This window comes from Peromyscus californicus, unplaced genomic scaffold (genome assembly GCF_007827085.1).
Source record: "Peromyscus californicus insignis strain IS unplaced genomic scaffold, ASM782708v3 Scaffold_21__1_contigs__length_65335640, whole genome shotgun sequence".
In the NCBI taxonomy this organism is placed as follows: domain Eukaryota; kingdom Metazoa; phylum Chordata; class Mammalia; order Rodentia; family Cricetidae; genus Peromyscus; species Peromyscus californicus.
The window spans coordinates 20,120,622-20,148,502 of NW_026294514.1; the positions used below are offsets into that span (position 1 = coordinate 20,120,622).

The 27,881-nt window shown below is 36.5% G+C and overlaps 2 protein-coding genes and 1 pseudogene across 9 annotated transcripts in view; 2 read left to right on the forward strand and 1 right to left on the reverse strand.

Annotated features, from left to right (window-relative positions):
• Rpe (ribulose-5-phosphate-3-epimerase) overlaps nucleotides 1–27,881 on the forward strand; it is a 91,390-nt gene that overhangs the window by 57,711 nt on the left and 5,798 nt on the right. Inside the window, exons 6-7 of one of the 3 annotated variants that reach the window (XR_008220853.1) lie at nucleotides 25,465–25,512; nucleotides 26,955–27,044. The exons of the other annotated variants lie outside the window; for them this stretch is intronic. The gene's annotated coding sequence lies outside the window, so the exon portion shown is untranslated. The remainder of the gene's footprint in view (nucleotides 1–25,464; nucleotides 25,513–26,954; nucleotides 27,045–27,881) is intronic. 3 annotated transcript variants of the gene reach the window in all.
• The window catches only part of Kansl1l (KAT8 regulatory NSL complex subunit 1 like), a 93,043-nt gene that overhangs the window by 37,267 nt on the left and 27,895 nt on the right, over nucleotides 1–27,881 (reverse strand). For all 6 annotated transcript variants that reach the window (XM_052749741.1, XM_052749742.1, XM_052749739.1 and 3 more), the window contains exons 3-6: nucleotides 15,824–15,965; nucleotides 9,489–9,686; nucleotides 8,930–9,051; nucleotides 2,421–2,625 (exon numbers count right to left, since the gene is read on the reverse strand). In XM_052749741.1, coding sequence (XP_052605701.1) covers nucleotides 2,421–2,625; nucleotides 8,930–9,051; nucleotides 9,489–9,686; nucleotides 15,824–15,965 — 667 coding nt within the window. The remainder of the gene's footprint in view (nucleotides 1–2,420; nucleotides 2,626–8,929; nucleotides 9,052–9,488; nucleotides 9,687–15,823; nucleotides 15,966–27,881) is intronic.
• LOC128117631 (60 kDa heat shock protein, mitochondrial-like) lies at nucleotides 17,788–27,030 on the forward strand (annotated as a pseudogene).

The following is a 27,881-nucleotide window of genomic DNA, read 5'->3' on the forward strand; positions in this document are numbered from 1 at the left end:
ATCTTTGTTACAGATAATGCCTAAGCCAATTTCACATTGGTTCTCTTCCTCCTTACATGCTAGAGCCATTAGCCATCCCCTCTTAACTTTCAGTTTTAAAATGTGTGAGTCCATGAATGAATGGCAGTCCATGTGGTTAGTATACCATATGGTTTCTGTGTCTCCAAACAGAATTTGGCTCTAACTCTTGATTTTCCTGTCTCCCAATATTTCAGGGTAGCAATTAGCCTGGCAATCTCAAATCTGTGACAGATCAATGAAAAGGAATTAGCTTTAAGTTGCTCACTGAGAGGACTGATTACTGTCTAATTTCTTTGTATGCTGGAACTGAAACCACAAGTCCTGAAAATGTCCTTAGTAGTATAGTAGTTAAAAATGTAAGCATTTCCCCCTTGGTTGTCAGAGGAGTAGTGATCAGTTAAGTACTTTCTATGTCCTCTCTACTACTGTAAGAGCTCTTACCCTCTCCATTGCATTGTTACTTCTCCACATTGCCTTGTGTCAACCAGTGTGTATAGAAATGTGCATAAATGTTTGTACCTTCAATTCTCCAAAGGATGACCCAGAACTAATACCGTTCTAGATGCACAGGAGTTAATTTACTATATGTATTAGCCACTAACCTTTAGTTTCAGTGGGTCCTTCCTAGAATAAGTTGGTTTCTTAGATAACAAAACAACAGTTATCACATTCAGAAATGTCAACACTGGCTCTTTGTTGTTTGCTTGCAGTGCTGGGGATGAAGCCAGAATAGAGTTTATGGATGGTAGACTGGGGATGTAGTCAGTAGCTGCTACGGACGTAGCTACATCCCCAACCTGATAAATATTTTTATCTAATCTACCAGCCACACTTCAGTTTTCTCATTGTTCTAAGAAAAATTGTTCCTCTGACAATATTCTGTTTTGTACTGCACATTAATCCTGTCATATATGTTCTTAATATCTCAATCAAGAACAATTCTTCATGACATAACACTGAGAACTTTTAAGTATTCCAAGCTAGTTGTTTCTTAGTAGCGTATTTCTAAACTTGGCTTTGTCTAATCATTACTCATACTTAAATTAGAATGATATAACCCTGCATAATACTGTCTCTTTCTAGTAGGCAACTCTGGCTTTGATAATTTGGGTGATGTATTTTCTGATTGTCTATGATACAATTATTATGAACCCCTGACAACAGGGAGGAAGGGTGGTTGTACTTTAAGCCTATGCAGATCTCCTATTTACAGTCTCCTCCTGTCCTCACCCCAGGTTGTTATTAATCTCACTATTCTTGCCCAGTCATTTGTTCACTTTCTCATCCATTCTATTTATTAACACCCTGCCCTGTCTCTCTACATACCTACCTATGTAGAGCCAGTCCATCTTCTCTGTGTCATCACTGTGAACTCACGGGTGCATTTGGTTTTTTGTGTTGTGTTGTTTTGAGACACTCTGTCATGTAGGCCACATTGGCTTGGACCTCATTATGTGGCCTAGGATGACCTTGCTTTTTTCATCATCTTGCCTCCACCTCCCAAGTGTATGTCACCATGCCTCAAACCCTGGGGCTTTGGGAATGCTTACCAAATGCTCTTATAAACTTATCCACAGCCTAGCCCTCTCATGTTTTCCGTAGTTCATTACTATCCTTATAGGGACGGGGATGTAGCTCAGTTGGTAAAATACTGGCCTAGCATTCACAAAATTTGGGTTCAATTCCCAGCATACTCATAATCCAGGCACCCCAGTGGTGGAACAGGAGGATTAGTTCAAGATCATCCTTGGCTACACAGTAAATTAAGGCCAGCATAGGATACATAAGACCCTGTTTAGGAGGGAGAGAGGGAGGAAAAGAAGAAATTAAAATTTTTGATACCCAAATATTCCCACATTTGGCCAGAAGAAACTTCTCAAAGCTAGCTCCTGCATTAGTGTTTCTCACTAATCTTATACCTTGTGTTTACCTGAGCAAATATTTCTAACACAGATATGTAGTACATGTCATTATTACCCTTACCTGAATGTTTCAAAAATCACCTTGACATTTAATTTTCTTTAAAAATTATTTTAATGTACTTACAAAACAGCAAGATACATTTATTTTTTTAAACCAGGGGCTTGGTCATAGCTCAGTGTAGAGTGCAGGCTAAGCATGCAAGGGGCCCGTGTTAAATTTCTAGCAGCAAAGAAAACAACAACAATAATTTTTTAAAAAATGGAGAAAAAGAAATTTTAGAGTACACAGTATACTGCTATGTTAAAAAACTTATTAAATCCCATTTTTTATTGTCACTATCAATTAATATCTAATTTATAAACTGTATTTTAATTTTTTTATATGCAATTATTCTAACTATATATAACTCACATCCGATTGTACTCAAAATATACTGCAGTGAAATCTTTCTTCATGTTCCCCAAATGCAGCCTTACCTGAGGAGTCCAGTAAAAAGTGGGGCTCAATCGGTAGAGCTTTCTCTTATGGAAACTCTGAAGCGGCCTTGTTCGGGCAGCTGTGCTCATGACAGCCGAGGATGGAGATTTCATTCTCGTCCTGTCCTTCCTCCTTTTCTTACTGTGCTTCTGAGTGAGTAACCAGCTACTGGAGGAGGAGAGCTCGTCTGAGTTCTCTGAGGCACTGGAATAGATGAAATAAAATGAACAAAAGACAAAGAAAACTAAATGTCAGTTTTCTTGGTTTATTATGATACAAGAGTATTCACTTTTAGCCAATTTTTGTGATAACGATAGATAAAATAATTGACATTAATAGAGAATTACATGGCAAAAATATAGAAATAATTTCTATTTTCTCCTGCAAAAGGTACATCTTCAAAGTTAAAATGTTCTTTAGTATAAAATGAATGTTCCTTGTAAATCAATAATTTACATACGACACAGTTTTAACTATTTATGCCAATTTCTTTTTGCATTTAGGTAAAGTACATCAGAACCAAAGGCTTAAAAAGTACCAAGGTCTCCTCACTGCATCTTTAATTCATCTTAAATAAAGAAGTTCATTGCATACCAAATTTCAGCGAATTCTGAAACAGCTACAATCCTATTATAGTTTAGAAGCTTTTAAAACTTATAAATGTTATAACTGTAAAATAATGAAATAAGCTATATATGGAAAATATGATTCTATAATTTCTCTTTATACCAATTTTTAATGTTATATTTAAGGTTTTGTGAACTGAAGTTCCCAGGAAAAAGTCAGAGTTTCCAAACTGCCCGGTTAAAACTTCTTGATTATGTTGGACTATTTCACATCAAGAGGAAGGCATGTGCTATCTGTAGTCCGGAACAGCCACTTGTTACCTGCCTCTGAATTTGATCTAGTTTGATTTTAACTGGCAGTAGAAAAACCTTAGGAAAATATTAATAATATAATAATGTATTAATAACTAAGTTATTACCAGACCACCAGCTTCTCCCAACACAAAAACTAAGAATGTCAAGAGTCAGCACTTGAAAAGGCTAACAGATGCCCGCTCTGCTGCAACTGGAGTACCTGAATCTCCAACCCTGTATTTGTTAGGTGCCTTGGTGTATGTTTTTCTTTTGTTCATAAAAATATTCATGAAATTGTTTCTGCAGTGGAACATATTATTCAAGGCAACCTGAACCTGTTCCTAAGTGTAATCATTCAGAATAAGCTGTCATAGGAATTTTGGATAGCTATTTGAAGTTAATACACTTCATTTACATTATTAGTATATTACATATGACATACTAATATACTGATATATAATACATAGCAATATATTTATGTGCGAATATAAGTTAAACTTTTCAACCACAACAGGTACCGATTTCAGTTACGTGGCCCAGCACTAGTTGACTTAGTAGTCAACAAGTAACAAGTCAGTTTGAGATAGACTAGACAGACACAGGGATCCAAGGGACCACCAGCATACTGGCTGATGGGTGATCCAACTGTAGTGTACAATGGCAGAGCATTATGTGACCACTCAACAACCTTCACACTTACATCATTAGAGATAAAAACAAAAAGAAGCCGTTTTACAAATAAAAATAACTCCTATTGGCACTACTTTAAAAATACAGCAGGGAAGTTTCATTTCCCCGTTGACATCATACATCTTGCTAATATGATAATTAGTGTCATCTATCAGAATCCAAACTTATACTGAAAACAATGACTCGGAAAATATTGCTAGCAAACAATATTCTCATAACTGAGAAGTGAGTATTGAAAACATTGTGATGGTAAAACTATTACTTTATATTGTGACTTGTTTGACAACATATCTGCAGCTTTTCAATTGTGACACCCAATTAGAAGGAATGGTTGCATTTCACAGGAGATAATTACCATTAATGGAAATAGTATGGCAATGATTCAGTGGAATTTAATTAAATACCCCATTCTGGAACTCATTAAGGGAAAAATCAAACAAAAATTTAGACCTTGTTTCAAGTGGAAATTCACTTTCTCAGAGATAATATATAGCATCTTACGTTCATTTTAGAATATCAAGTCTAAAAACTTATAACTACCTCATTGGCAGAATGCAATGCTTCATTTATTTGGACATTTAAACATAGTTATTTGGTTCTCAGTGACTCCTCTCAGGCTTTAGTGCTAGGACTAAACAACCTAAAGGTTAAATCCAACCTTGGCACTTTCAGGTAGATAGTTCCCTTAGTTAATAAACAAGGGTTAGGAAATCAGTGAATAATAAGTACACAAACAAGTTCCCCAGAAAATAACTAACAGTGAGTTAAAGACACTAAAATGAGAAGAGGTTTTAAGATACTTCTAAAAATGACCTAAATATTTAAAAATATTTATCATAAATAGTTTTATTTGACCCTCCAAAAGTTACATTAAAAAAAGGCTAAACTTTAAAATTTAAATTTCTTCCATAATATGCAACATTATGATACACCATGATGGAAAGCTAGAATGAGTACACTTTGATAGAAGACGTAAAACGTTTTACTTGGGAAGTTACTTCTATGACATGTCAGCTGTACAGAATGCAGCGAAAATCACAAAAGGCCTCCATTTAACCCAGAGATTTCAGAATGGCATGGACGCAGGCTTCCGTTACTGTTAAGCGTGTGTGTGCTTATGTGTTCAGATGCTTATGGAGAGCAGAAGAGGAGCTCTTTGGAGTACGAGTTACAGGCATTTAAGAACCACTCAGCACAGGTGCTAGGATCAGGAAATCTGATCCCTAGGATAGGGCAGCAAGCACTGGGAACTGTTGAGTCATCTCTCCAGTTTTTGTGTGCTCCAATCCAGAGGCAAATTAGATGAGAAGCAAAACCAATAGGAGCAGTAGTGAGAGCACCAGAATACTGAGAATGCTGATGTGACTATTGCAGGGTAAAATAAGTACAATTTCCTTTTCCCTTTCCTTTTTTTTTTTTTTTTTTTTTTTTTGGATACAGGGTCTCCTACATCCCAGACTGGCCTCAAAACCCTGAACCTCCTACCCCAACTTCCTCAATGCTACAACTAGAGGTGTGAACCTCCGTATCCAGAATATGTCATAATGGGCATGGAATCTAGAGCCTCATGTAGGCTAACACTGTATCTGCTGAGATATAACCCCAGCAGCCCCTCAACATTGTTTTAAGAATGTCACTTATCTGCAAGAAATTGCAAAACATATTGGCATAGTTTGGAGCCTGGTCTATCAAATGTCTACATGCTAAAGAGTTGGCACAGAGGCTGGCATCCATAGAGGGTGGTGGAACCTTTAGCAGTGAGACAGAGAGATAGACTATAGAGAGGTTCTGGAGCCATAAGAGGGATGACCTTAAGAAGGATGCTTGAGAACTTGGACTCTCTGTCTTCCTTTTTGCTCCCTGGTTCCTGATGAGCGGGCTGCTTTGTTCCACCAAATACTCTTGCCAGAGTGTGCTGCCTCACTGTCAGCCTCAAGCTAAGGAATGGGACCAGCTGATGTGAACCTCTAAAACTGAAAGCCAAAATAAATATATCCAAATGCAAAGCCGATCATTTCAGATATTTTTCTTATACTAACTGAAAGATGACAAATATTTCATTCATTCAATATTAATTGATGTTCATAATGTCTCTTACTGATCAAGTGTTCAAAACCTCAATTTAACAAGATAAACTAAAGAAACTCTACTTTTTTGAAGTTTATATAAGGTCCAAAACAGAAGACAGGTAATATGTAAAAACTTTAACAAAATAAATCACAACTGTTATCTGATATTCAAAACTACTATGAAATAACTGATTAGTCCCATGTTTTCTCTTTGAGTAGTAGTAAGTGAAGGCAGAGCATCACACATGCTAGTCAAGTGTTCTACAACTCAGCCACATCTCCAGCTCTTGCAATGCTCCTGCCCCAGCTTTGCAAGTAGCTAGGATAACAGAAATGTATCACCATGCCCATTTTGACTATTCTCTTCCTGTAATATAGGGAAATATACAAGATTATGCTGCTACCACTTAGCTAAATTGGGACTATCTCAACTCTAATTCCAAGTTTTGTGCTTGGTTTTTATTTTTAATTATGTGTTTATGTGTATGTGTATCTTGTGTGGGTATGTGAACATATGAATACAGGTGCCTGTGAAACCCAGAAGAGTATCAGAGTCCTTGGAGCTAGAATTACAGGATATAAGCCATTTGACTTGGGTGCTGGGAACCAATTTCAGGTCTTGGCAAGAGCAGTTTGTGCTCTTAACCACTGAGCCATCTCCTCAGACTGTTTTTTTAAGACAAGGTCTCACTGTATAACTCACAGGCTGGCCTTAAACTAGCAATCCTCTTGACTCAGCCTCCCAAATCCTAGGATTATAGGCATGAGCTACCATGCCTGCCTGGCTCCAAAATGACATTTTTAGCAATAAAATTTTTAGAACATTTATCAGTGTTTAAAGTTATGTATGTATCTGAATGACTATGATAGTGAGGTGGTTTGAAAGAAAATGCCTCCCAAAGGGAATGGCATTATTAGGGAGGTGTGGCTTTGTAGGAGTAGGTATGGCCTTGTTGGAGGAAATGTGTCTCTATGGAGGTGGGCTTTGAGGTCATATATATATATATATATATATATATATATATATATATATATATATATATATATATATATATATCTCAAGCCATGCCCAGTAAGACAGACCACTTCCTGTTGCCTACATATCAAAATATATATATATCTCAAGCCATGCCCAGTAAGACAGACCACTTCCTGTTGCCTACATATCAAAATGTAAAACTCTCAGCTCCTCCAGAACCATGTCTACCTGCATGCTGCCATGTCCCACCATGATGATAATGGACTGAACCTCTGAACTGTAAACCACCCCATTAAATGTTTTCCTGTATAAGAGTTGCAGTGGTCATGGTGTCTCTTCACAGCAGTAAAACCCTAACTAAGACAGATGGCATCAGTTATTCCTCAACTAGACACTCTATCACAAGGACAGAACCCAGATCTGGTTTTATTCAAGATTATATACCCATACAAACCAATAACTGGCATATTATCATCATTCAGATATGTATAAATTACATGTGACTTTTTATATTACTAGAGACTGGATATATATATGGTAGGTTGAATGTAATTGGCCCCCATAGGGAGTGGCACTACTAGGAGGTGTAGCATTGTTGGAGTGGGTGTGACCTTGTTGGTGGAAGTATGTCATTGTGGGGGTAGGCTTTGAGGTTTCCTATGCTCAGGATACTGCCCAGTGTCTCAGTTGACTTCCTGCTGCCTGCAAGATGTAGGACTCAGCTACTTCTCTAGCACCATGTCTACCTGCATGTTGCCATGCTTCCTGCCATGATGATAATGGACTGAACCTCTGAAACTGTAAGCCACCACCTAAATATTTTTCCTTTAAGCCAGGCAGTGGTGGTACACACCTTTAATCCCAGCACTCAGGAGAGAGAGCCAGGAGGATCTCTGTGAGTTCGAGGCCAGCCTGGTCTACAGAACAAGATCTAGGACAGGCACCAAAACTACACAGATAAACCCTGTCTCAAAAAACTAAAAAAAAAAATTTCCTTTGTAAGAGTTGCTATGGTCATGGAGTCTCTTCACAGCAATAGAAACCCTAACTCTGTGTGTGTGTGTGTGTGTGTGTGTGTGTCCAGTAATATAGTCATGATTATAAGCATAATTTAAATAAGCCAAATGATATAGAAAATGTATTTAGCCTGAAACCACAATGCTTATTCATCATTTTATGACTCAACTTGTAACTGACTTTCATCATGAATCCCCAAACCAGGGTTCTTGTAAACAGACTCATAGTTGTCCTATACAACCAGCAAGTATTACTTTCCAAGTGAAGCATCAATGATGCAAAGAATGACACTATGTCAAAAGCCACATCAAATCAGTAGAAAGACTATTTTCATCATAGAACCAGGGAAAAATGACTGAGCATAAATAAACTAGAAATATTTTAAAACGAGCCTTCTGAACAGTCAATTAGAAATAAAAATAACTTTTTATTTAACACTTTAGAGTGGAATAGCCATTCCATTAATATTAATACCTAATATGATTTTTATCAGGATATACATTTTCCTTTTTGTTATATTTCAAAGTTTTTAAAATAACTAATGTTGTGATTAAACATTATGGTGATACGTGCCAGTCTTCTGTGCCCTTCTTTAAGTTATAGTAAACTGGAGTACAAAATGGAAGTCATAGTAATAAGGCAATACTTCCATAGCTAATATTATCACTAGTATGATTTTTAGAAGCATTAAAATTCCTAGAAATTATACTTCCTCATGGAACGGTTTTATACTTACATTAATCTCATGAACTTACTTATGTCTAAAACTGTATCCATGATCTAGATTGTACTATTGTAGTCCTTAATGTAGAAGAAAAATGGCTGTAACAGGTATAGATCAACAAAATTAAAATAAGCCGAATTTAGAAGCCAAACTCTTCAAGTATACCTACCTCCTTGAAATGCCATTAGCCAGACATTTGTGGCTACAGGATTTAGAGGAGAGGGGTGATGAAGTTGGAGACAAGTTGAGAGGGGCAATCAAACTGTTAATGATCTCCGTCAACTGTGCACTCTACAAAGAAACAGTTAACACTTTAGTACAGTTAAGCATCATTAAGATTCTGAATTTCTCTCCTGAGTATATGTATATGCTGTATTGTATTAACTGATTTGCATATACTGAACCATCCTTGCATCACTAAAATGAAGCCCACTTGGCCATAGTGTTGGTTTCCCTCAAAATGTGTTCCTGGTGGCCTACTTTCTCCAACAAGACCCTACCTTGTAACTTCTAACAAATGACAGACCTATCACTTCACTACATTGATCTGGTCAGAACCTTCATGAGCCTTCAAGAACCTTCAGAACCTCATGGACTGGGACTATGAGATAGAGACTAATGCTGAACACATGACTTTTGGAGGATATTTGATATCTAAACCCTATCAGTAGTTTAAGAAGCAAAAACTTCTCTACAGTTATTTGATAAAGCAGACACTCTAAGCTTACCTGTTTTTCTATGTTTCGAAGAAGGAGTGTAGGACTGCTTGGTGACATCTCAAAATCATGCTCTGGCAAAGGCTCTTGGCTCCGCTGGGGAACCTGAGAATTCACTGAAGTGTTTAAGGAAACTGCTTGGTTTGAAAACTGTATTTGTTTTTTCAAAATGTCTTTTGGAAGCTGACATTCTTCTAAGATCACTATCCCCTAGAGGGTAAAAAACAGTAAAAGTGATCACATCCTACTGTCCTCATGGAAAACATAGATGTAAAATTAAAAATGCAGTTTCTCTCTCTTAAAAAACTGAATGATTGGGGCTGGAGAGATGGCTCAACAGTTAAGAACATGTACTGTTCTTTCAGAGGAACTTAGTTTGGATCACAGCACCTATGTCGGGCAGTCTACAACCACCTAAAACTCCAGCTCCAGGGATCCAACATACTCTTCTGGCCTATGAGAGCATGCGCGCGCGCACACACACACACACACACACACACACACACACTATTTTAAAAAACAGCTTATTTTTTATCCTGTGTGATTGGGCCACTAGAGTAAGATAGTGGACTAGAAACCATCTCCATATGCCTGTGCCATAGTTAAGGAGAAGTGCCAAGAAAAAAAAAAGGAAGGAAGAAGAAAGAATGAAAGAAGAGAAAGAAAGAAAGCCTTGCTCCACAAAGAAAGGGGGAAACAGAACTTGGAAATCTACCAAAAAAGTTATGGGGCACCTGAAAATTACAGAGAAACAAATAATAGACTGAAAAGGAAAAAGAAAAGTCAACCACAGTTTCACCTCCCCACCTGCAGAGGGAAGGGAAAAAGGAAAAAGGGGCCACATCAAAAAGAAATGGGGATTGAATACACAGGAGTATGCAAATCACTAAAAAGATTTCCGCAAAACTAGAAAAGATATCCAAACCAAGAGGGAATGCAGACATACACAAAACCAAAAGCCCACTATAACAACTCCAAAAAATAATAACTACTAAATTAAAAAATACTAAAAAAGATAAAATTCCAGATAAAGGCCTAAAAAGCTTACTAGCAAAAATGATCAGTGAGCTCCAAGAGGACTCAAAGAGATAAATGAAGTAAAGGAATCAATCAATAACCTGGAGAGAAAAGAGAGCAACATACAGGAGAAAATCAACAGAATAGAAGAAAAATTCAATAGGATAATTGAGATTTTTTAAGAAAGAAAACTTGGAACAAAAAGCTCATAAAAGGAAATAAATGAGAATTATAAAAACTAGCAGTACTAAAACAATGGTTTGTGGTTCCACTCTTGTCTTCTATTATTTAAGAGATCAGTATATTTAAAAGAATTATTAATTTATGTTTTGTGGCATAAAAGACACCAACGTGGAATTTTATAATAAAGGAAGAAGACTGTTGAAGTTGTACTGTTTTAAATTCAAATTAGAATGTTAAAATTTTGTAAAGTTAGAAGCAATCTCAAGTAGTAACCACAAAGAAAATAACTATAATATATACACAAAAGAAAAACAGAAGGACTTTCAACATCAAAAATAAGTAAATCTTTAACCAAAGTACTTGAGAGGCAGAAGAAGGAGAATATATGTAAATTCAAAGCCAAACCAATCTACATATCAACTTCCTGGCCACCCAGCACTTCACACTGAAACCCTACCCCAGAATAAAATAAAGTACAAAATAAAATGAACAAAAAGAGGACAGTAATGCAAAAGAAAAAGAAAGTCATACAACATTCAGAAAACAAACAACAAGATGTCAAAAGTAAATTGATCCTTGTAATTAATGACTTTGATTATAAATAGATTAAACCCTCCAATCAGAAGTCACAGAATATCAGAAATTAATAAAAATGTATCAATGTAAACCTGTCTAGAAGACATTCTTAATCCAATGATATAGAAAAACATACCACACAAATAACAACCAAAAGAACAGGGTGGTAATACTAATGTCAGTCAGTAGAGACATAACAATTATAAACATTTATACAGCTAATAACTGACCATCAAAATACAGGAAGCAAAACAAAGTGAAGAAATAGTTGCACAATAATAACTCACTATTGAAGGTAAGATAAAAAGTAAATAAGCACAGGACATAACACAGTGGACTAAATAGATTTAACAGACATACATAGACCTATTCAATAGCAGCATATAGATTCCTAAGTATACATTGTACCATTTTCCCAAAAGACCTTATATTAAGCCATGTATGAGTTAAAGCTCAAAATAACAAGAAAAAATTTAAAACATATTCTTCAATACAAATATGAAAAGAAGTAAGACTATCCTTCTTTTCAGATGATGTACTACTACAGAGATTCAAAAATTCTATCAGAAAACTCCTAGAAACAGTAAACAAACTCAGTCACATGGCAAGACACAGAATCAACCTGCACAAATCAACAGCTTTTCTGTACACAAAAACAAACATACAGAGAAGGAGCTCATAGACCACTCCTGTTCACAATAGCCTCGGAGAATAGCTAGGAGTAAGCCAAGGCAAGGCAATGAGGGACCTCTGAAAAAGAGACAGACATTAGGATATGGAAGGACAGCATTGCTCATGGGTTGTTAGTATTAACATTGTGAAAATGACAGTTCTACAAAAATGTATTTACAAATTCAGTGTACTCCAAATCAAAATCCCTATCTCATTCTTCACAGAAACAGGAAAAGAAAAGTACTATAAACTTCATATGGAACCACAGAAGAACCATGGATAGCCAAAACAATTTTGAATAAAAAGAACAATGCTGAGGGGATTAAAATTCCAGATTTTAAGGTATGTTACAGAGACATAATAAAAACAATATATTGGTACAAAAACAGACATGTGGGCCAATGAAATAAAATCAAAGACCTAAACATGAGCACATCTAACTTCAGCCACTTAATATTTGACAAAGAGGCCAAAAACATATGCTGGAAAAAAGAAAGCATCTTTAACAAATGGTGCTGAGAAAAAACTGATGTCCACATGCAGAAGAATGAGATTAGATCTATTTTCCATCACCTTGCACAAAATCTGACTCTAAATGGATTGAAGACTAAACAAACAAACTGCTAGAAGAAAACATAGGCAGTTTTCCCAAGAACTCCATTTTCCCCAAGACTTAAAGCTAACAATCACTGAGATTTCATGAAAGTAAAAAGCCTCTGCACAACTAAAGAAACAAGCAGGTGAAAGGAAGCCCAGAGGATGTTGGTCACCTGCACATCTGACAGAGGTTTAGTATCTAGAACATACAAAGAACTGAAAATACAGAGTCCAAAACAACAACAACAACAACAACAAATGACACATTCAAAAAATGGGCCTAGGACCTAAGTGGAGAGGGAAAGAATGGAGAAAAGATGACTGAGGAATATCTAAAAAGATGTTCATCATCCCTAGCAATTAGGGAAATGCAAAACAACTTTGTGATTTCATATGATCCCAGTCAGAACAGAAAAGATCAGCAAAAATATCAACAACATATTAAATGCTGGAGAAGATTCAGGGGAAAGGAACCCCTCATTCCCTGTTAGTGGTTAGTGGTACTGCAAACTGGTGCAGGCTCTGTGGAAAACGGTGGGGAATTCTCAAAAAGCTAAAAATAAGTCGACCATCTGACGCAACTGTACCACTCCTGGGCATATGCCCAAAGGACTTGACATCCTACTCTACAGGTCCTTCCTCAGCTGTGTTCACTGCTATTCTATTCCCAATAGCTAACACATGGAAACAATCTTACAACTGATGAATGGACAGTGAAACTGTGGTCCATACATGCTATAGAATATAATTCGGCTGTAGAGAAAAATGAAACCATGAACTTTGCAGGTGAGTGGATGGAACTAGAAAAGATCATATTGAGAGAGGCAAGCAAGACCCAGAAAGCCAAACTGCATGTTCTCTTATTGGAGGCTCCTACCTCCAAATCTTGAGATATGAGTGCATAGTCTGTAGTAACTATAGAAAGCAATAAAGTAAAATGGGACCATTGCCAGGATAGGGGGGTTGAGGAGCAATAGAGAGGGGAACAAGGTAGTAATCAGACTAGGGAAATGGGGAAGGAGGTGCTTTCTAGGGAGGAGAAAGGAGGTAAATTTAAAAAGATGGAAGAAGGTAAAGGGGAATGGGAGGATACAAGGGATCGGCTTGTCTCTACCCTAAAGCGCTGTAACTATCAGTATGTACCACAACATCTGGCTTTCTCAGTGATTTCTCAAAGCTGGGTTAGTAGCACATAATGTATAATTGACACTCAGGAGGCTGAAACAGAAGAGTTGGTTGAGGACAGCTAGGCTACATAGTCAGACCTTGTCTCAAAACAACTAAACAAACTCCAAACCTTTGATTTTTTTTCTATCCTCATTTACATTTATCTCTAATTTGTATTATTTCCTTTCCTTGGCTAGTTTTTGGGTCTGACTGCTCTTCTAATGGTTATTTAACATTTAAAATCAGGTTGGTGCACAGAGACTTTTGTTTTGTTTTGTTTTGTGTGCCCTTAGCACTGCTTTCACTTTGTCTCATGTGGCATGTTGAATTTTTATTTGATAAACAAAAACATAAACCCAAAACTGGAAGACTTGCAATCCCTGATTCTATAGTGACTAGAGTAATCAAAATAATGTAATAACAGACAAAGGTAGACAGACATATAGACCAATAGAACAAAGAACAGAGAAATAAAATATTTACATATATGGTCAAATGATTTTGAGAATGGTGTCAAAACCATTCAATAGAGAAAGCAAAATCTTTCCAAATAATTTGGCCCTAGGGAAGCTGGAGAGCTATATGCAAAAGAATGGAAGTTAGACTGTGTCTAACTCCACATATAAAAGGTAACTCTGATATGTAGAACTGAATTGTATTGCAAAATAAATTAATAAAAAAAAATAAAAAAAAAAGAAAAACCAAAATAAATAAATAAATAAAAATAAATAAACAGACAAAAAAAAAAAAAAAAGGTAACTCAAAATGGACCAAATGCCTCACTATAAGACCTAAAACTATAAACTCTTGAAGAAAACATAGGAACACCAAAGGCACAGATAGAAACAGAATAGATAAATTAGACTTCATGAAAAGAATATAAAAACTAAAATTACAACAAATAAAATGGTAGAAAAGATTTGGAAAGCACATATTAGAGAAACAATTATCTAGAATATACAAAGAACTCCTAAAGTTCAGCAACAACAAAGCCAGCTAGAAATAAGCAAAGCAAAAGACTTGATGTCTAGACATTTCTCCATAAAATATATACAAATAACCAGTAAACATAAAAAATATGCTCAACATCATAAATATTAATATTAGAGAAGTATAAATCAAAACTGAAGAGATATCACCTTACATCCAGTATTATTATCATTTTTTTAAAAAGTAAAAAAGCAGAATATTGGCCACAACTTGGAGTAATTGGAACAACTGTATAATACAGTTCATTAAAAATTAACACTTGAATTACCATGCAATCCTGCAATTCCATTTCTAGATGTATAGCTAAAAGAATTGAAAGAGTGCTGTGTTTTTGTGTTTGGTTGTTTCTGAGAAAGGCTCTCACTATGGAGCCCTGGCTGACTTGGAACTCACTGTGTAGGCAAGGAGACCTTGAACTCAAAGAAATCCACTTGCCTCCCTTCCCCAAGTACTGGGATTAAAGGCACACACCATGTTCTACTGAAAAGAGTGCCCTGAAGAGAAACTTTCTGCACTCTATTTATAGCATACTCACAACAGTTAAAATTCGGAACAACTTAAATCTATCACTGGATAAATAAAATGTGATAAATATACAATTATTCAGCTTTTGAAAAGGAAAGATTCAAATTTATACTACAATGTACATAAAATGGGAGGACAGTAGGCTATAAAATAAGCCAGTCATAAAAAGATAACTATTATGTTTCCACATACTTGAGATACTTGAAAACAGACATGGTTATTAAGGTTAGGGAGAAGGAAAACTAGACAGTCACTGTTTAATAGGTATAGAATTTTCAGTTTTAAAAGATGAAAAGAGTTATGAAAATGGATGCCTAATATTATTAAAATACTTAATACTATGAAATTGTTTACATAAAAATGAGTAAGATGGCAAATTGTGATATACATATATATGACCATAATAAAATTTTTGAAAAAAATGTATACTATTTTTATCAACCAGAACTCAGTTAGTATATCTAAAGGCTTTACTAAAGTAGCATCAATTTTAAGAAATTAATGTATGAATATCTTAAACTAGCTACTTTTATGAAACTTAATAAAAATTATTTTGTATGCAGAAATGGGGAGAGATTATACAGGTAACAATTTTAACAAAAATAGAACACTGAGAATACCTTGGAGGCACGAATATGCCTGTGAATATCGGTTAGTTGCTGGATTTTGTATTCTAGCTCTGAAATCTGAGCTTGAAGCCAAGTCCATCGGCTGCCAACTTGCGCTCTGTCTACAAGCCACCTCCATTCAGTACTAGAGTTACTGTGGACAAAGCAAACACTGTTAGTCACAGCCCAAAGTCAGTCAGCTCTTCAGAGTGCTCACAACTTCCCTGACGGCTTTCATGAAATCCCATTTCTATAAATATCTACACTGCATCAGAGATGACAGGCTGACTTCTTATCAAAGAAGGTAACTTGATTCCTCACCATTCAACTACACGAGTACTTGGCTTTAGGCAATATTATGTACCTAACAGTAGATAATCCTTCTGTAATTTAATATGTCATTAATGCTAAGGGCTTACATGGGGCTGAGCCAAAGTAAAAATGAAACAAAAATGATAATTCCAACATCCTGTAAAATAAGGGTACTGAGCCTGAACTGGCCTTCTTCTATAACCAGGCAAGGCTTCCAGTGGTGGGACTGGGACCACAAACCCACCACAAAACTTCAATCTACAATTTGTCCTGCCTGCAGGATAAGCTGGAATAATGGTGGCTCAGAACTTGTAGGAGTAGCCAACCAATGACTGGCCCAACTTGAGGGCCACACCACAAGAGCCCAGGCCTGACACTGCCTGGATATCAGGACCAGAGACCTAGGATAGAACCAAACAGGACTGGCAAAAAGAAAATGAAAAAAAGTCAATGAAAGGATTCCTAATGGCATTCTGCTATGCTCATAGGATCAGTGCCTAGTCAATGGTCATCAGAGAGGTTTCACCCAGCAACTGATTCAGGCAGCAGATACAGAGACCCACAGCCAATCATTAAGTGTAGCTCTGGGAAACACCATGGAAGAGGGGGAGAAAGGAAGAATTGTAGGAGCCAGAGGAATCGAAGACACAGGAGAGCATGGCTGGCAGAATCAACTAAGCAGGTCTCATAGGGCTGACAGAGGCTGATGCGACAATCATGAAGTTTATGTCCTCTGCATGTGTTATGGTTGTGTGCTTGGTGTTCTTGTGGGACTCCCATCTGTGGATATGGGGGTGTCTCTAACTCTTTTGCCTGCTCTGGAATCCTTTTCCTCTTACTGGATTGCCTTGTTCAGCCTTGATATGAGGATTTGTGCCCAGTCCTATTGTAACTTGTTACGCTATGTTGGGTTGATATCCCTGGGAGGCCTGCTCTTTTCTGAAGGGAACCAGTACAGGAGTAGATCTAGGGCAGAGGGAAGGTGAGGGGACAGGTTGGGAGGAGAGGAGGGAGGGGAGGCTATGGTTAGGATGAAATGTATAAAAGAAGAATTTTAAAAAACAATTTTGCATGTAAAAGTGGATGCCAAGTATTGGATAATCCATTTGAACTATACCTAAATTCACTTAATAAACTGTAATGTACTTAACTATGTAATTTTTACTTGGTGCAATATAAGTATCACTATTGGCTACCTAATACTTAAAGGCATTGACAATAATATAAAAAAATATGAATTCTCTACTACTTTTCTTTCTCTTTTGCTTTTCTTTCTTTCTTTTCTTTTTTTCTAATAGTATTCCACTAGATAGCCTGGGCTGTCCTGGAACAAGCTTTGTGGCCCAGACTGGCCTCAAATGCACAGAAATCTAACTGCCTCTGCCTCCCAAATGCTGGACTGAAGGCATGTGCCACCATGACCAGACTTACATTGCAAATAATTATCTCAAAGACATGGGTCTTTGGATGTTTATTAAGATAAATATCTTGAGCCGGGCGGTGGTGGCGCACGCCTTTAATCCCAGCACTCGGGAGGCAGAGCCAGGCGGATCTCTGTGAGTTCGAGGCCAGCCTGGACTACCAAGTGAGTCCCAGGAAAGGCGCAAAGCTACACAGAGAAACCCTGTCTCGAAAAACCAAAAAAAAAAAAAAAAAAAAAAAAAGATAAATATCTTGTGAAAAACCTAATGACTTCACTCTACAGTACAGAGAACATAAAGAGTTTATAAGGAGCTCTACTTTCATACATGTTTTGAAATAAAGGTTGAAGCCTCTTAGTTTCTCTATCTTTTGGCAGGGCATTCTTTGAACCTATAATTTTAGATTGCAAATGATTTCATGAAAATACTATAACCACATCAACTAGAAAAATAAATAACTGGAATCATACATGGTATGAGGGGAGGATGAAAGTGGGGAAGAAGGGAAGAAGGAAGAGATGGAGGGGAAGAGAAAGGGGAAGGGGGAAAATGAATAGATATAGACTACCAACAAAAAAATAATCACCAAAAACATAAAGGTATAACTTGGAACTAATAACTATGTAATAGAAAAACATGAACCTTTATTTTTTTAAAAAAAATAAGTACCTAAGATGAATTTATTATCAAAATCATAGACTACCCCACAATGAACCATAATGATAATTACAGGTGATAATAACGTATCAATATAGGTTCATCAGTAATAGTATTTGGTATGGATGTTGATTCTGAGTATATTTGGGGGAACAGAAAGTACACAGGAACTCTGGTATTTACTCAGTTTTTCTGTGAACACAAAACTGTTCCAAAAGCTAAAGATTAGAAAATATATAATGGAAACCAAAATGAAAAACAAAAAACAAAAAGGCCAGCTGTGGTAACACATGCCTTTAATCCCAACACTCAGGAGGCAGAGGCAGGTTGAGCTCTGTGAGCTCAAGGGCAGTCTGGTCTATATAGTGAGTTTTAAGACAGCCAGAGCTACATAGTGAGACCCTGTCTTGAAAACAGTAATAATAAACTTTATAATAGAATATTCATATGAACTCAGCCAGAAAACATATTAAAGAAACAATTTTCTGTCAGATAAACAAGGCTATTGTAACTTTGCTACACAGTATTTAATAAGTATAGTAGGATTTTATATCAGTATTTCTAAAAGGCTACTTCTAAAAGATTTTAGTTGCCTGTACTATGAATGAAAATACCATATGCAGCAGGATTTCTCTTGACGTTATTACATTGCAAATTTTGTACATTTTTTTAAAAAAAAATCACACTTTTATCATAAATATGAACAAAGTGATTTTTCAAACAAAATAATATTTAAAATTAGCTTAATATAGAAAATATTTAGTAATAATAAATGCCAATAATGAAGTTTGGAGAATAAGCAAGAGCCATACCATACACAGTTTGCACAGGTGAGTTTAATTATTTTCCCAAGCAATGTGGCTACTAAAGCATTATAGTGAGACACGACAAGAAACAAGCAAGATATAACTGACTGGGGTACAGACTGTCTCCAAATACCTCAGTGCTACCCCTATATAGTCCAGCCTTCTTTGTACTTAGGTTGGAGCCATGTGCCTAGTACTGACCAACAGGAAAACTGACTATCGTTTTATACACCTGAGGACCTTCAAATCCACTGGTGTAGACAGTATAGCTCTAAAACCATTCTAGAGAGGAGGAGGAGGAGAGCTCAATGCATAAGCCACAGTAGATTTCCACTGTGTTCAAGCACTGAAATTATGATCATAACTTGTTACTAAATATAACCTATTCTGACTGAAACAATCTGAAAACCGTTTGGACTGAGAAACAGAGACAATAAATAAGATGCAAAGTTCATTAAAAACCAATGGAATTAGGGGAGTTCTTTATGGAAGAGACCATAAGGAAAGCAAAGGATTTTTTTCAAATTCTTCTATTACATTTTGCTTCAGTTAGGAAATTTCTCTATTAAATACTCACTTTGACTTGGTTATGAAATTGATGACAAATGATCAAATACAAAAGAGGAAAAATTTTCATTTCTTCATATTAAATTTCTGGTAAAGTTACTGTAACTGAAGTTAGTGTCCCACACATTTTTATGTTTACAAATTCTGTCAAATTACACTAAGTGACATTGCAGTACTAGATTAAATTTAAATGAACCAAATCACACTAAAACTTTATGGTGTGTGGAATGAATGTTTTACAATGGATAATTTATCCTACACTTTACTATGGATGGTTAAAAGCCTGTTTGCTAGATGTGAAGGGACTAAACAAGTTTTTTGATCCAACGTACTTCCTCGCTGAAAAACGTTTTTCTTCAAAATATTAAGTTTTAAACATGTAACAAATAAGTACATGGTTGACTTTTTTGAAGAATGACAACTCTTGCATTTAAAGTCAAAATATGGCTTATATAAACAACAAATATAACTCAATGATATAACTATAGTGTAGACCAATCAGAACATAGATAGCATATATTAGAGAACCTGTACAATTTGAGGCATATGTAATTAGTATAAGTTTGGGCTGCTAAACCTAAGAATAACGGCTCGCTGCATCTCAGAGAAGTGAAAAACTAACCACAGACCATCAGTTAGTGACCATTGGTGGCATTCCCATCTCTAATAAAAATGCAAGGCAAACACATCTAAGTGTGGACACCATTGGACTCAGATAAACCAGTACATCCCCCAAAAGATAGTCTATGCCTTAAATTTCCATCCTTGCTTACTTATAGTCAATTCTTAACTTGATGATGGAAATAAACACGTTTAAATAATTTTGGCTGCAATATCCCTGGGTGTTATTTTAACTTAAAATTTTATTTGGGGGTGTTTGCCTGCATATATGCATGTACACTATGTGCATGCCCAGTTCCATAGCAAGCAAGAGAGAGCAAGGGGCCCCAGAACTGGACTTACAGAGGTGGGTGGGTGCTGAGAAACAAGTCCAGGCCCTCTGCAAAAGCAGCAAGTGCACTTAACCACTTTTATGCTTGAACCTACAGTCTAGATTTTGGCTTTGAAATGTAGTTACTGAAGCAAGAGCTTTCCAGTATTACATCTTAGACTATGGAGACCTAAAGAAAGACATGTATGATTGAATCTCCCCTTTAACACAAGGTTTGGTTAGCTCACTAATATTGCAAATTGATGATGACTAAATATCAAGAGAGAATATCTAGTTGTAAGAAATGACTATGTAAGGAAAAGAAAGAGCTGTCCTAGAAAAAGGAACTGGGTCAGACTTCTCAACTGGTATTTGCTCACCTAGAAAACTCTTCTTCTTCTTCTTCTCTGGAATTGTTTTCCTTTAGACCAGAGGTTAGAAACTTTTTCTGTGAAGAGTCAGACAGTAAATACTTTGGGCTTTGTGGCCCACAGGATCTAACTAGTCAGCTCTACCTTTGTAATATGAGAGTAGCTACAGGCCATACACATCATGGATGGCTGGGCTGTGTTCCAATATAACTACTTTCAAATCAGATTTGGTTCAGGGGTTTGTTTGCCAACACCTCTGAAGATTTTTTTCTCATATGCATCTTCTGCTTCCCAAAGGATTTTGAGGTGGTCCTTTAATAACTAATGCCTGTGCAAATACCATGTACACATCCGACTGGTCTATCTTACTGGTGTAATTCTTTTATCAAACTTCCCGGTCTATACATAGATAGGCAAATGAGAGATGTCCTAAGGTATGTATGCTTATGGAACAGTGGTCTGAATGTGTTTTGTCCGTCTTGAGAAAGGGTCTATGTAGCTGATATGTTGTCATTATAAGTGGGGTTGAATTTTGTCACATTACTTTTGGCATTAATTTTTATTTAAATGTTCAGTGTTTAATCATTTTCCTTCCTCTCATAATGAGTGTGATCATGATTAGACTACTGTGCCACATTCTGTTTGATATTTACTTTGGATGTTTTGTTGGCTACAGTGAAAGCAGATATATTTTTGCTGCTTTCTTACATTTTTGTGTAGTGTCAGAATCAAGCTAGTGCTGGCCTCATAGGAAGTGGGAAGTATTTTTTTTCTCCTTTATCCTTTCAAGGAGTTTTTATAGAATTGTAATTATTTGCAAATCCATTTCAAAATTTTTAATCAGTGAAAACATCTAGGCCTGAAATTCCATGTGGAAAGATTGTTAATTATCAAGTAAGTGTTTCTAAATGATAAAATGTCTATCATGTTTTCTCTTTAGTAATATTTGATAATTTTGTTGCAAATCATCAAACTATTTGGTCTTAACGTTTTCATTGATTAGCACATAATCGCTCATAATAGTCCATGGTTATTGTAATAATACCTGTAATATCTTTAGTGATCGTTTTCTTGCTTTGGGTCATTTTTCCTAATCAGCCTAGAATTGTTTATCAACTCAGTCTGAACAAAGATCTGTGGTTCATTATTCCTTGATTTCTAGGGTTCTCCCCCCACCCCGCCTTTTGCTTTGTATTGCATTTACTATAAGTTTTAGAGTTTTTTAGGCAGGCACAGACCACAGATTTTATACCATTCTTTTCTACATATACATTTATAGCCAAACATTCCTATCGGCATCACTTCAGTAATATATGGAATTAAAATAATAACATAAATACACAAGGTATGCAATTTGTAATATCACCCACTTAAAAACATTTCATATTATTGATTTGTATCATCTAAAAACATTTCATATTATTGATTTTTATCATCTATATTATTTGGAAACATGTGGTTTACATATTCCAGATCCATATATTTACCATTTCCAATCATTCTTTCTTTCTTTTCTGTAGATATGAGTTTAAAACAAGTATGATTTTTCCTTAGCCTGAATATCTTATGAAAATGTATTTAATGCCCATTTTCTGTCCTTCACTCATGGCTGACCACCTGCCTCATCAATAGCTCTCTCACCAACACAGTGCAGAAATGTTTCCACTACCCACAATTCTTTCACAGATGAGACCAGTTTCCCAGGCATTGGCTCCTCAACTCACTCAGGCCTCTGTTAAAGATTTTAAAATTTTGTGCAGAAACGCAACTCTTCATGTTCAACCAACCAACAACACCTTTTAGCCAATGCTATAGCCATTACCATGGTGCCAAAGTGAAGAACAACAACTACTGAACAGGAGTTGGGGAAGTCCCAAAATAACAAAAGATGGCATCACTATTGCAAAGGCAATATATTTGAAGGGTAAATATGAAAATATTAAATTTGTTCAAGACCTTGCCAGTAACACAAATGAGACTGTGGATGGCACCACCATTGATACTGTTTTGGCATACTCTATTGCTAAGGAAGGCTTTGACAAGATCAGCAAAGGTGCTAATCCAGTGAAAATCAGGAGAAGTGCCATGCTGGCTACTGATGCTATTAATTGGCGATCTTAAAAAACAATATAAACCTGTGACAATCAGGGAAGAAATTTCTTAAGTTGCTACAATTTCTGCAAATGGAATGGAAACATCATTTTTTACTTGATGACAAAAGTTTGGGGAAAAAAAAAAGGAATCATTAAAGGATAGAAAACCTTCGATGATGAATTATATTGAAGGCATGACATTTGATCAAGGATATATTTCCCAATGTGTTTTTAATACATCCAAAGGTTGAAAATGTGCTTTTCCAAGATGCCTATGTTCTGTTGAGTGAAAAGGAAACTTCTAGTGTCCAGTCTATTGTACCTACTCTTGATATTTCCATGCTCACCAGAAGTCTTTGGTTCTAATCACTGAAGACATTGATGGAAAAATTCTAAGTATACTTCTATTGAATGGGATAAAAGTTGCTTTTCAGGTTGTAGCAGTCAAAGCTCAGGGTTGTAGATAATAGCACCAGCTTAAAGATGTACCTATTCTCCTCTCTGGGGACTAGCTTTTATGGTACCTGAAAGAACATGCAAGCTTCTAAAGGAGGGAAGCAACCAACAATCCTACCCAGCTATGACACCTATGAATCACAATGACTGGTGTGGCACAATAACCCTAAGGGTATAACAGTGGCACACATACCTAGGCAGTAACCAGTAGCTATATAATTGCTAAGACCCACTAAAGAAAAGGGAAATAATATCTAGTACTTGAAATCTAGCCAACTACTCAGGCCTAGTGAAATCATGGATCTTAGAGAAGAAGTTACAACTACCACTTTATTATACCATCATAATCCCTAACTACATTCTAAATATTTGTCCTCACCCCTTGTCAAGGAAACTTCTCTTTAAAAAAGATGGGCATCGGTACAGAAAACCACAACCTATCAAACTGCATAGTAGAGTCCACTCCCAATGAATATATATCTACAAAACAACTCCTGCCCCTAAGGTTCAGGGAACACTGAAGGAGGAGGATTGGAAAAATTGTAAGAGACAAAAATTAGGGAGTTAGTTTAGAGATTGTGTCTCCTATTAAATTTCAGAAGCCAAACCCATAAAGTCTCACCAGCAGACTACCTAAACATAAGCTGAACAATGACAACAACAGACATGCCAAAGTGGACAGGGGAAAGCCCAGGAGGCCTCAACCCTACACAGAGAACTACAGACAAGTAAGGGATGCTGAGAGCAGGAGAAGTAACATTCCCCAGGAAGAACACACTAATTGGTTATCCAATACCAACTGGTCAGCCAAAAACATACCACAAGTAATACCATACAGACTAAGCAGGTTATATTTAGGAATATATATGTATATACATATACATACATGCATGTAACAACCATTATTGAAAAAAAGGAGACTTTGAAGTAAAGGAGGGACAGTTATATAGTAGGGTTTCAGTGGAGGAAAGGAAAGAGGGAAATGATTTAGTTATCTCAAAAAATAAAATAATTTAAAAAGAAAAAGATGTGGCTATTGCTACTGATGGTTCAGTGTTTGGAGAAGAGGGGCTGAAACTAGATCTTGAACAGGTGACAAAGTTCAAATTGAAAAGCTAAATAAATGACTGGCTGAACTATCAGAGTGGCTGTCCTATGGCTCGGAGGACAAGTGGTGTTGAACTATACGAGAGGAGTTACAGATGCTCCCAATCTTGTAAGAGCAGCTGTAGAAGGCCGCGGCATTGTTGGGGGTGGGGAGAGTTCTGCTTGGCCTCATTACAGTGTACTGGTAAAGATGAGGGCAGTGGTAGAACTGAAATAGCACTTAACTCCTGTAACGACTATTGCTAAGAATACGGGTACTGAAGAAACTCGGATACTTGAGAAAATCCTGTGAAGTTTCTTTAGAAGCCAGTTAGGATGTTGTGCTTGAAGATTTTGTGAACATGTTAGAAGAGGGAATCACTGATTTCAGAAAGAGTGTGAGAACAGCTACATTAGATGCTGCTGGGGCGGCTTCTCTGTTACCTGCAGTAGATGCTATAAAGACAGAAAGGACCCAGAATGGAAAGTGGCCATGCCTACAAGATAATTCTCTCTTTCTCTCCCTCCCTCTCTCCCTCTCTTCCTCTCCCTCCTCCCCTCCCTCCCCTTTCCTCTCCCTCTCTCTCTCTCTCTCTCTCTCTCTCAAGAATGAACATTCCTAATCCTGGGGTGCAAAAAAAAAGAAGAAAAGAAAAGAAAAAATTGAGTTTTGTCAGTTTTTACTTATTTGGAAATGTCATTTATCCCTGTTTTAAAAAAGCACTTCACTGAACAGATAGCATTACTTGGATGTTTCTTTTCAGCATTTCCACTTTATTATACCATTGGTTTCTGAAATCATATACTCTAATGAAGGGTAGCAGTATTTTATTTAGTGAACAAATCTAAATAGCCATTTTCTTGCTGAGATAAAAAAACAGGTTTCTATTTTGGATACCCAAAGTTCAGTGGTTATTTTATTTTCAGTTTATCTTGTTTTATGTCTTCCTTAGGTATGTTCACAACAGATATTCTTCTCTCATCATCTCTGTCATTTAAAGGTCTGTGTCTACTGTTAATTATTATTCTTTGTGTATATATGCATATACATCTATCTTATAATTGGCCATACAAACACACAAACATATAAAAAGAAGATTGTTCGGTGTGATCCTTCTCTAAAAAATTATTTTGGTGGGTTATTAAATTATTGGCTTATTTAACTGCACCAACTTCATCTTGCTTTTAAGCTTTGTTCAAGCAAGTATATAGTAAACCTGACAATAAGACAACTCATTAAATTGATGATGAGTTGGATGGTCTGAAGAAACAGCAAATTAACAAAGCTTAATTACCAGCAAAGGAGAAATTTGACTTTGGTATTTTTGTATCTAATTTACTAGGTGGAAAAAAAATTGAAACATTGAGAACTCTGTTAGTTTCTGTTAGCTACCATGAGACTAACAGAAACTAATCCTGGGGATTCAGGGTTAAGAATGTAGTGTAACATCCTATAATGGTATAAAAGTCATATAATCACAAAAGAAATGAGAATAAATTTCCAGAAAGGTGAGATGCTACAAAAACAAAAGACTGTTACTTCACAAAACAAAATCAGGGTTCCTCTAAGACATTACTTCACTACTACAGCAAGTCTTGGTATTATAAAGACCAGGAGCTATTGTGCATATCTAGCCACATTTTTCTTCTTACCCAATGAGAGTTGTATGTGGGTGATGTTGGATGCACCTGTTGAAGCCAGAGGTGTAGACCTCAGGTATCTTCTTAGCGTGCTCTCCTGATTGGGGGGATAGGGCTTCTCATTGGCTGACCTGGAGTTCACCAATTAACTACACTCAATGGCCAGCTCTCCTGGGATCCCTGCCTCCGTCTCCCAGCACTGGTATTATAGCTAGGCTCCACCCAGATTTTTACATGTGAGCTGGGGATCAAAACTCAGAGCCTCATTCTTACATAGCAAGCACTTTACCCACTGACCCTTTTCTCAGCCCTCCTATTAGTTTTATTGTCATTTTCCTGTCCTTGCTGCACCATGTAAGAAACAGAAGGTCAAGAGGGATATAAAATATGTCCACTAATTTGTAGCTCATCACAAGATGATGAGCCACATCTGAACATAATAGAGGAATACTCTACTCCACTCTATGGTTCTAGCTTGTCATCTCTGAGGAACTGGTATGTTTTATATAGAAGAAAGGGGTAGATGACTGTATGGAAAACCAAAGATAAGCAAATCGACAGCACATATGCAGTCCCTCTCCCAGTACCTAGTCATTTTTCTGTCTTTTGTGTGTGTGTGTGTGTGTGTGTGTGTGTGTGTGTGTGTGTGTGTGGTTTTTGAGAGATAATTATACCATGTACTTCAGGCTAATCTCAGACTCACTTTATAGCCCCAAATTGCTCTCAAGTTCATGGTCCTTCATACTCAAAATCCAGAATGCTGGGATTGTAAATACTAACATATTCAACTTTTTGGTAACAGAACTCTGAGCCCTGAGCAGAGCAGCTGGAGACTCTTATTTTCCAATCTGAAATGCTTTGAAATCTAAGTTTCAAAGTCTGACTATAAGAGGTAAGCCAAGATAATTGGTGCATTTGCTAGACCTTACCTTTAAATCTAATTGAGTGGCTCCTTAAAACTAGTTGGGTGTGGAAACAAAGATGAAGTGCTAGTGAATCAGTGCAGGATCTTAGGGAGATTTCAAGCTAATAGATCCTCAGCAAAATCTGGGCATGCCTAATTACTGTTGAGAAAAAAAAATCCTATGTATATGGAGGTTCCCCTCATATGACAGCTCAGCATGTATCTTAATAAATATCTCCTTCAAAAATACTTTATGCCATTAGGATCAGTTAACAAGTTCTTAAAGTGTTCACTGACTGCCAGACATGCTGGCTCATGCCCCTAATCCTGGGACTCAGGGATTTGTAGGCAGGAAGATAGTGGATCGAAGCCCAGCATGGGCTATACAGCAAGATTCTGCCCCCATAACCACAAAAATAAAATAAAAAAGACAGAAGGAAAGAAATGTGGACTTTAGGAATTCTAATGAGAAACAAAATTAAGGGGTGAGGGTATTAAAGGGTTTTCAAATATAAATGAAAGAGTGGCACAATGTGAACCATTATTTAAATTAACCTAGAACCTAGTTTAGCCAGCAAAATTAACCATGTAAACTGCCTAAACTAAGCTTCTAGTATGACTTTAAAAGAACTCACACATCACCGAGAAAATTTAGTTCGACTCTCCTTCTCCCTCTCTCAAACCCTCTCAACACAAAGGAAGAAAGAAAGAAGTTGGGGTATATATTTATATACACTATTGCTACCACCCTTTTTTTTTTTTTTTTTTTTTTGGTTTTTTCGAGACAGGGTTTCTCTGTGTAGCTTTGCGCCTCTCCTGGAACTC